This window comes from Helianthus annuus, chromosome 17 (genome assembly GCF_002127325.2).
Source record: "Helianthus annuus cultivar XRQ/B chromosome 17, HanXRQr2.0-SUNRISE, whole genome shotgun sequence".
NCBI classification, from domain to species: Eukaryota; Viridiplantae; Streptophyta; class Magnoliopsida; order Asterales; family Asteraceae; genus Helianthus; species Helianthus annuus.
In genome coordinates, this window is record NC_035449.2 from 4,545,816 (window position 1) to 4,555,104 (window position 9,289).

Consider the following 9,289-nt stretch of genomic DNA (forward strand, 5'->3'; position numbering starts at 1 on the left):
AAATGTGCATCAATAAAGTTTGGACAAGTGGATGAAGTTGACTATGGTTTTGGGTCATCACCAAGATTGCTCCAACAACCTGGTTGTGGGTTTCAATTTCTTTTTTCTTTTTTTAAATTTTAATACAATCAATATTATTTTGCCAAGTGGCAACCAACATAAACAAAAGTCACCAATGGAGATAGTCTGAAATATGCATGTCTATTCTGTTAACTTGAAGGTCAACTTGTCTATTCTAGTAATTTTCCCTTATTATATCGTATCGTTGAAAATTTTTAGCTTGGCTTCTTTGTTCACAACTCGGAGTTTTTCTTTGTCATGTGTTCATGTTTACACTTATGCAATCCAGACACCCTTGTGACGCCTTGTCTTTATCGATTGTTGTGGTGTTGTTTCGGTTTCTATAATTAAAGTTTCATGATTTAAGAGAATCATCCACTCTCCAATCAGAATCATTTGCATAACACTACAAACTCAAGTTTGGATTCAAAGTTAAGACTTTGAGGAGGTAGGTTCTCTACAAATTGAAGTATCAACCACTCAGGAAGCTAGATTTGGCCTTTTAGGTTGAAATGATTGTATCAACTTTCTTGAACAAGCTTGTAGCTTTCCTAAAAGGGGTTGTGTTTCGCAGCCAATGGATCATGACTATAGAGATGAAAAGTGCATTAATCTTTAGTGAATGGAATATATAGATTATTCCATGCACAATCACCTTTTTTACTTTGTGAAAACCTTTGTCAAAATGTGACAAATTTAGCTGCAGATTTTATGACTAGTCAAAAAAATTGTACTTGTTGATCCGTAGATTCTTTTTGTCAGTTTTTTTTTTGTTTATTTTTATTCTTTTATATTTTATTTTTATTTTTATTTTTAAATTTATATATGATTTAAGAGTGGCAGTCCAAAAAAAAAATAATCCGAGTTTTGACTTGTTATTTCTAACCCGTTTAATAAACATGTTATGTTTGGATTGGACCATTTAACCCATGCACCCATACAAATTACATTTTTAAGATGTTTAATTAAACATACCGTGATTGGGTTAACATGTTTAACATGTTTTATTAAGCATGTCGGCCTGTCAACCTATTTACATGTGTGACTCAATCAAGGTTTACGTGGGTTGTGTTCAGGTTACACGATTCTAAGCACATCTGAATTATGGTTGTTATTTTTGACACACACATAAATATATCGGTTGTTTGTATTCAGCCATCAAGATAGAGGTGCACATATAGGTTAATTTAAAAAATCGTTTCGTTAATAATCAAAATGTATAATATGGTAGTGTTATGTATGTACGTTTCATATAGAATTTTTTAGGTATATACGTTTTCGACCCCCACAGTTTTATAAAAAAAATATTACTTATATAGAAATTTTAGGTTCGGTTACTTCCGACCCAACGGTGAAAATTTTCAAGTTTCGCCGCCACTGCTTGCACAATCAATACATCGTTTGACGGAGAATCAACACCTACGGAATATTGGGATTGACAGCATTCTTACATTGAATTTTCTACATGGCCTTCAGGATCAAGCAACTTCTTTACATGAAGTTCCACCTTCTTTCTAAGATCACCGGACGGAAACCGTTCGATAACCTCGGCCCCAAACGAAACAATCAGCGCTTTTCTGGCCGTTTTGAGATCAATACCTCTTGCTTGAAGATAAAACAATTGGTCCTCTTCCAAATCACATATTGCAGCTCCATGAGAACACTTCACATCATCTGCAACTATCTGTAAATTCGGCTTCACATTAACCGTTGCACGCGGTTCAAGAATTAGGCTCCTTGTTAGTTGCCCTGCATCCGTCTGTTGCGCAAATCTGCCAACATTTAACAATTAAAATAAATTTTATCCCTAACAAGATTGAACCTATGCAGCTAATATCGGTGATATATCGGTTATTGGTCCCCATGCAAAATATCAGTGTCAAAATATCAGTACTGATATTATTGGCGACTTTGACCGATATATCACCAATATTTGACCGATATATCACTGAAGTGTTAGTGTTAAACTGCTATATATATATATATAGGACAAAGATCCGTTAGGAACCACCCTTTATTGCGAGAACCGCGAGAACCAATGTGAACACAACCAAAAATGCCTAAAAATAGCTAAAAAACACAAAAAAAAAGTTTTTTTTTAATATTTTTTATAAAAAAATCGCTACTTTTAGTAGCCAAATTTTTCTTTTAAATATTAAAAAAAAAAAAAAAATTTTGGCTACTAAAATTAGCGATTTTAACATAAAAAATATTAAAAAAAAAAAGTTTAGATTTTTTTAGGTTTTTTGGGGGTTTAGTTTTTAGCATTTTAGCTTGGGGGGGGGGGGGTTAGGTTTTTCTAGGTTTTTTTAGCTATTTTAGGTTGTGTTCACATTGGTTCTCGCGATTCTCGCAATAAAGGTGGTTCTCGCATGAACCTTACCCTATATATATATAAATTCCGCATGATATTAAAATTACTGATATCTCACCGAGGTAACCTATATCTACAACATCGGTCCTTGACTGATATCCGATATTTTACCACATTAACTGCATAGGTTAGAACACAAAGATACTAACTACTACTATGTTTATTTTTTCAAATTAATCAACTAATATAGAGTTATGTATTAAAAAATTACCTGTTGACTTTTATGTTGCCATCAAAAACGGCTTGACCAAGTGAATGAGCCACAATGCACTTGTGAAGTTGTCTAGAAAACCCTCGTGGATGATCCAACACGATTTTGCTATGTAGATCTTGTGTTTGATCGTTTCCCGATAAGTGAAATGTTGATAATCCTGTTATCGTGTCTGACCCAACTTGTTGCACATGAACATTGTGTCGGCTTAATTTTCCACCCGTGCTTACCTCTACTAGCTCATAAGAACTCGACTTTTCCTGTAACAAAAATCCAAAAATATTTTGATGTTCGGCCATACAACTACAACAAGTATTAAACACCAACATTAATTGATAATTTGATATTGGCATTCGATTAACACTAATCGATTAACACTAACAACACTTTAGTGCATACTAGGGGTGCAAACGAGCCGAGCCGAGCTCGAGCTTGATTAACTTATGAGGGCTCAGGCTCGAGCTCGGCTCGATTCGAGCTTTGTTTTCAAAGCTCAAGCTCGGCTCGTTTGTATTTTATCAAGCTCGAGCTCGGCTCGGGCTCGGGTCGTTTATTATCTATTAATTAGTATATTAAATAAAAATAATATAAATAATAGACTTTTTAGGCTTGCGAGCTCGATAAGTAAAGCTCGGGCTTGGGCTCGTTTACTAAATAAGCTTATTTTTAGGTTCGAGGTCGGCTTGTAAACAAGTTTAAATAAGCTCGGCTCGACTCGGCTCGTTTACACTAAGGCTCGACCAGCCTAACGAGTTTCACACGTGAGGCTCGAGCTCGGGATCTCGATAAACAAACGAGCTTTTTTTTGAGGCTCAAGCTCGGCTCGGGCTCGATAAGGCTCGGCTCGTTTCGAGCTTTTTCTCGAGCCGATCTCGAGTAGCTCGCGAGCCGCTCGGCTCGTTTGCACCCCTAGTGCATACTAATAAGCTAGCGATCAATGCTTAAATGAAAAGAAAGCTTAAGTTGTGTGTATATAGATAAAAATATAGACAAAAATGAACCAGGCTCTATGATCCAATTTCAGATTTTTCTAAATGCGAATTGAACGTAGTCAAACCTTAAAAACAATTAGGGGCCCCTTATATATGGAACCGAAGCTTCAACTTCTTTTTTTTACAGTCGAGCCGCCTACTAATAAGTAATATCACCATAGTTTCGTGTAGGGCTGCAAACGAACCAAACTTTCAACAAATAGTTCGTGAGCCGTTCGGCAAGAAGTTCGTTTGTGTTGGTTCGTTTAATAAATGAACGAGAACGCGAACAAGAAATTTCGTTCGTTTTGTTAAATGAATGAACATGAACAGAGGCCGTGTTCATGAATGTTCAGTGACGTGCTCGATAGTCCATCAGTGTTTTTAGTTTTTACATTTTATTAAAATACTCCAAAATTCCGATAAATTAAATATTTAATAAGTATCAGTGTATAATGTATTATATATTTTGTTCATGAACGCTTGTTTGTGTTCGTTTGTTTCCATTTGTGTTCATTTGTGCTAATGAACGTTCATTTGCGACCGTTGCCTAAGATTAACAAACGAACACAAACAAACACAAACACGTTCATTTCCTTAACGATAGGGGTGCAAACGAGCCAAGCGGCTCGCGATCTCCTCGAGATCGGCTCGAGAAAAAGCTCGAAACGAGCCAAGCCTTATCGAGCCCGAGCCGAGCTTGAGCCTCAAAACAAAGCTCGTTTGTTTATCGAGCCCGAGCTCGAGCCTCACATGTGAAGCTCGTTAGGCTCGTCGAGCCTTATCGAGCCTTAGTGTAAACGAGCCGAGTCGAGCCGAGCTTATTTAAACTTCTTTACAAGCCGACCTCGAACCTAAAAATAAGCTTATTTAGTAAACGAGCCCGAACTTTACTTATCGAGCTCGCAAGCCTAAAAAGTATATTATTTATATTATTTTTATTTAATATACTAATTAATAGATAATAAACGAGCCGAGCCCGAGCCGAGCTCGAGCTTGATAAAATACAAACGAGCTGAGCTCGAGCTTTGAAAACAAAGCTTGAATCGAGCCGAGCTCGAGCCCGAGCTCTCATAAGTAAATCGAGCTCGAGCCTGGCCGAGCTCGGGCTCGGCTCGGCTCGGCTCATTTGCACCCCTATAATTGCAATACCAGAAACACACACACATTATAACAAAACTAAACTAACTACCTGTCTAATGGAGGTCCACTTGATATGAGCAGAGCTCAAAGACTGAGTCTGAATATAAGAATGACTAACTTTAGCTTCTTCCCCAATCACAACTTCCATAACTGCATTTGTCCAATAACTCAACTCCCCATCCCCATCCCCACCCATATACTCCTCAACTATCCCCACCTCCCCACCTTTCTCCACCACCACTAAAACCCTCGGATTCGAAACCGGCAACTTTTTCGAACCCTTAACACCCCCTTCACTAGAAAAGTACCTCAAATGCAAACACCCCTCAATCTTACACCCTTCAGGCACATAAACCACAACCAAATCAGGTGACCCAACTCCATTAAGTGACCAAAACAAGTCCCCTGGTTCAGAAACAGGCAAAAACTCAAGTACCCTTTTGGTAATTTCATCTGAATTGATGTCACACAAGCTCCCAACAAACACCCCATCTGGCAAACCTGACAATTGTGATAAGGAACCCATTACATACCCATCAATTATAGTCAAATTCAGCACGTGGGTGTCGTCAAAAAGAGTCAAATTGTTCAAAGATTGTTGTGGGGGAGATGAAACGGGGATGATCTCTGACTGCTTGATGAATGAGGTGTCAGTGAACCTAAAAGGTTCGTCTTTTCTTGAAGGCCAAGGGGTGGAAAGAAGGGATTCGGAGGAAAAAGATCGAAGCTTTTCGAGGGTTGGTGAAGAGGGTATGGAGTCTTCTAAAGATTCTGCGATTTGGAGGACGAATGGGTCGGAGAGTGCGGCGATTGGGGGTGAAGAATGGTGGGTTAATGGTAAAGGTTTGAGTTTTGGTGTTTTTGTGAAGAGTGGTGATGTGGGTGTTGTGAAAGATGGAGATGGAGTTGTGCGGATGATTGGGGTGAAGGCTGAAACAGCAGCCATTGGTGGCCTGCGGTTGAGATTGGGGGGGGGGGGGGGTGGGGTTGGGTTTGGCAGGTGACAGTTTGAGAGGACTAAAGTTTCTGTAAAGTTTTCATTTACAACCCCTAGATTATATTAGAACATGTGATTTGCGGCTGGACAGTTAAACCGAATAAAAAGTGGACGTAAAAATGTTAAACTATGTATAAGTGTTGTGGCATGTTAACTCGTACAGATGAGACCGAAACGTATAACATTGAAAAAAATAGCCAAGTCGACTTAAGACCTGCACTTTACGACGCAGCACATTACGAAACGTCAAACCACACACATTTGTTTCAGCGTGCTAACTCACAAAAATTAAACGAAACATAAATATTATCGTAAAAAATGAATAAGTAACTTGTAACGGAAAAAAAAAACAATGTAAAAATGAAAAAAAAAAAAACTATTTTTGTAAGGAGTTGATTTAAACATTGATATATTTAATAAAATATTTACTTTTGTGATCAAGAAATAGAGAACTAAATAGAATTTTGTGAAAAACTTTATAAAACAAACCAAGAAGGATAATAAATCAATAAATATCATAGCTCTAAAGAGTCAAGAAACTGAAACCAATGGCAGGTGACAAGTTTGAGAGGACTAAAGTGTTTATGTAAAGTTTTCATTTACAACCCCTAGATTATATTAGAACATGTGATTTGCGGCTGCACAGTTAAACGGAATAAAAAGTGAACGTAAAAATGTTAAACTATGTATAAGTGTTGTGGCATGTTAACTCGTTCAAATGAGACCGAAACGTATAACATTGAAAAAAATAGCCAAGTCGGCTTAGGACCTGCACATTACGACGCGGCGCATTACGAAACGTCAAACCACACACGTTTGTTTAAGCGTGCTAACTCACAAAAGTTAAAACGAAACATAAATATTATCGTAAAAAATGAATAAGTAACTTGTAACGGAAAAAAAAAACAATGTAAAAATGAAAAAAAAAAAAAACTATTTTTGTAAGGAGTTGATTTAAACATTGATATATTTAATAAAATATTTACTTTTGTGATCAAGAAATAGAGAACTAAATAGAATTTTGTGAAAAACTTTATAAAACAAACCAAGAAGGATAATAAATCAATAAATATCATAGCTCTAAAGAGTCAAGATTGGGGGGTATATTTAATTTAATCTATCTTGTTTGTTTTTGAACTCTAAAACCATTCTTGGAGTTCACAAGTCAGGATCGTCGTGCTGTAACTTTTTACATACATCAATCTATCCTCTAACACGTTTGATATTTTTACCAAATAACATTTTAATATCCATTTATCATATTTAAAAATTAAGGGGTTAGTTTTTACTGTTTACTTTAGTATCCTCTTAACATGTTTGATATCTTTACCAAATAACATTTTAATATCCATTAAATGTAAGTGAATAACTACTTTTTTTTAGTTAAAAACTATAAACATATAAATACCCTAAAATCCCCAATCTCCCTCTTCTCCATACCCTGCATCAGTTTGATATGCTATTGGGACTCGGTTTTGAATGACGAGGTTATGAATGTGATTACGGGCATAGATGGCCTTTTATCAATGGGTGTAAGGGGGTGATCAGGCTTTGTTGGACGTTCAAAATATAAAGATCAAACATGTCACAACTGAGTGACAAAAATCGTAATATAATCTTTTACCCAAATACTACTTTGTAATTTACTCTAGAGTCTAGATTAAGTTAAACATATGATCAAACTTACAATCGAAATGCAACAATCTTGATTACATTTTTCCAGTGTGTTCAAGAAGAAAAAAAAAGTCCATTTTAAGAATGCATTCAAGGTGTTTGTTTATATGCCTTAGTGAAACCAAAACAATGTTCTAGAATTCCTATGCACTTCAAAATATTGGGCTAATGAATTTACAAAAAATAAAGTACAAGTTGGTAAAGCACAGTTTTTAGACTTTTAGTATAAGCTTGCAATTTGAGGACTACAAAAAACTAGCACTTCTTCAAGAGAAGCTTTGGATTCATCTCCAAACAAAGACTCTTTTCCATCTGGCCTTTTAGCATAAGACAATCCCAATCTTGACCTTGCTTGAGTCAAAACTCCGACACCCGAGTTCGTCTCGGGCCCTGCAAACCCACCCATGACGGGTGCGAGTGGTGGCCCGATCAGGAGCCCATCAGCCCCAAATTGTGGCCCGCCACGAGCATAATCAAAAAGGGCTGCACCACTCCCTCCTACTTTAGGCAACACAATGGGCTCGTCTTTCTCTTCCTCGGCCCAATAAAACAAGAAAGCGTCAAATGAGTCGTAGTAATCATCCGTGCTGCGATATCCTTCGGGATTGAATGCTCCAAACTTGAATGAGTTGTTGGTGTAGCCGATTATTACACACGGGCCTTTGAAATCGCTACACTCATGAAACGAAGTCGCGCTAAAGCCGTCTGAGGTGGCCTTGTAGCAGCATTTTAGTTCCTTCCCTGTTCAGGATCATGCAAAACTCAACCATATTCCCAAACTTATGTATGGTGTTCTTTTTGTACTATATGATCATTCTAAACAACTTTTAACCATGGTTGCAGAAGTCGCTAGGCGCTCTCAGGTCGGTCGATTGGGGAGTTGCGAGTAGTCGGCCTAGGTGCGGAGAGTACTTGGATATGTTAAGTTATAAACAAATTAATTTTCTGGAAACCATATATATATCATAACTTTATTAATACTTATAACAAAATACGTGAATATCGATTTAAATAAAAAAGATGCATTTCTATTACTAAAGTATTTCAAAAATTGATATTTTTTTTTTCTTGAAAAATGAAATTCATTCATTAATATTATAGACATAGAAATTATGTTTTTTTAAGTCAAACTCGTCCAAGTTGACTAACTAAATCTGATTTTCATTGAGGTTGACCGCCTTTATTCAATTCTGAGTAATTAAGCGGGGTTGAAGAAAATCTCCTCAACACCGTACTTTTTAGTGAGTACTCAGCCTCCGAGACTTACTTTTACAACATTGTTTTTAACCTCTTGGTACGTTGTGGGGTTATATAATACGAGTGTATTAGTACAACCCCACAACGTATCTTGGAAGACGTTCATAACTTCTAAAATAAAAAAAGTATGATGAGAGAGAGAGAGAGGGGGAGAGAGAAAGTACCATTGAGGAAAGTTTTGTTGAGTAGAGAAGAAGGAAAGGGGAGATCAAGATTATGGTAATTAGTTTGAGGTTTATCAGAGGTTTTGTTTTTGCCTATATTCCAACCAAAGAGGCAAACACAATTTGATATGCAAGAAGCCATGCCCAAAAACCACTTCAAGATTTCACAAACTTGAGCCTTTGTATCACTATCTTTCATCCACTGCTTTATATCTTATCCTCAACAAATTGGACCTTTTCAATTATCATTGACTACCACACATTGGGCATATTATATACACTGATTTTATTTATTTTTTAAATATTTGATTATCAAGTTGTCATTAAAGGGTCCTTAGCTCAGTGGTAGAGCATTTGACTGCAGATCAAGAGGTCACCGGTTCGAACCCGGTAGGGCCCTTTTTTCTTCTAATTGCTTTCTTTGCGCCCCTTTTACAA

General features: G+C 36.8%; 2 protein-coding genes and 1 non-coding gene across 3 annotated transcripts; 1 reads left to right on the plus strand and 2 right to left on the minus strand.

The window, feature by feature from the left end:
- Positions 1-1,329: 1,329 nt before the first annotated feature.
- On the minus strand, positions 1,330-5,787 carry LOC110920573 (protein ABCI7, chloroplastic). The gene is made up of 3 exons (XM_022164735.2): positions 4,809-5,787; positions 2,646-2,905; positions 1,330-1,832 (listed from the first exon to the last, which is right to left on the minus strand). The coding sequence occupies exons 1-3, from the start codon at positions 5,703-5,705 to the stop codon at positions 1,508-1,510; spliced, it is 1,482 nt and encodes a 493-aa protein (XP_022020427.1). The 5' UTR covers positions 5,706-5,787; the 3' UTR covers positions 1,330-1,507.
- A 1,775-nt stretch (positions 5,788-7,562) lies between these two features.
- Positions 7,563-9,057, minus strand: LOC110922494. Its single transcript, XM_022166786.2, has 2 exons — positions 8,852-9,057; positions 7,563-8,171 (listed from the first exon to the last, which is right to left on the minus strand). Exons 1-2 carry the CDS (start codon positions 9,048-9,050, stop codon positions 7,651-7,653), a joined length of 720 nt encoding a protein of 239 aa, XP_022022478.1. The 5' UTR covers positions 9,051-9,057; the 3' UTR covers positions 7,563-7,650.
- A 122-nt stretch (positions 9,058-9,179) lies between these two features.
- On the plus strand, positions 9,180-9,251 carry TRNAC-GCA. The gene has a single exon. It is a non-coding gene; the product is annotated as a tRNA-Cys (tRNA).
- The last annotated feature ends 38 nt before the right edge of the window (positions 9,252-9,289 follow it).

Coding starts and splice junctions, on each gene's coding strand:
- LOC110920573 (XM_022164735.2), bottom strand. CDS start 5,705: ATGGCTGCTGTTTCAGCCTTCACCCCAATCATCCGCACAACTCCATCT. Junction 2,906..4,808: donor AGTGGACCTCCATTAGACAG/GTAGTTAGTTTA, acceptor TTTTTGTTACAG/GAAAAGTCGAGTTCTTATGA. Junction 1,833..2,645: donor GGCAACATAAAAGTCAACAG/GTAATTTTTTAA, acceptor AAATGTTGGCAG/ATTTGCGCAACAGACGGATG.
- LOC110922494 (XM_022166786.2), bottom strand. CDS start 9,050: ATGAAAGATAGTGATACAAAGGCTCAAGTTTGTGAAATCTTGAAGTGG. Junction 8,172..8,851: donor CAACAAAACTTTCCTCAATG/GTACTTTCTCTC, acceptor GATCCTGAACAG/GGAAGGAACTAAAATGCTGC.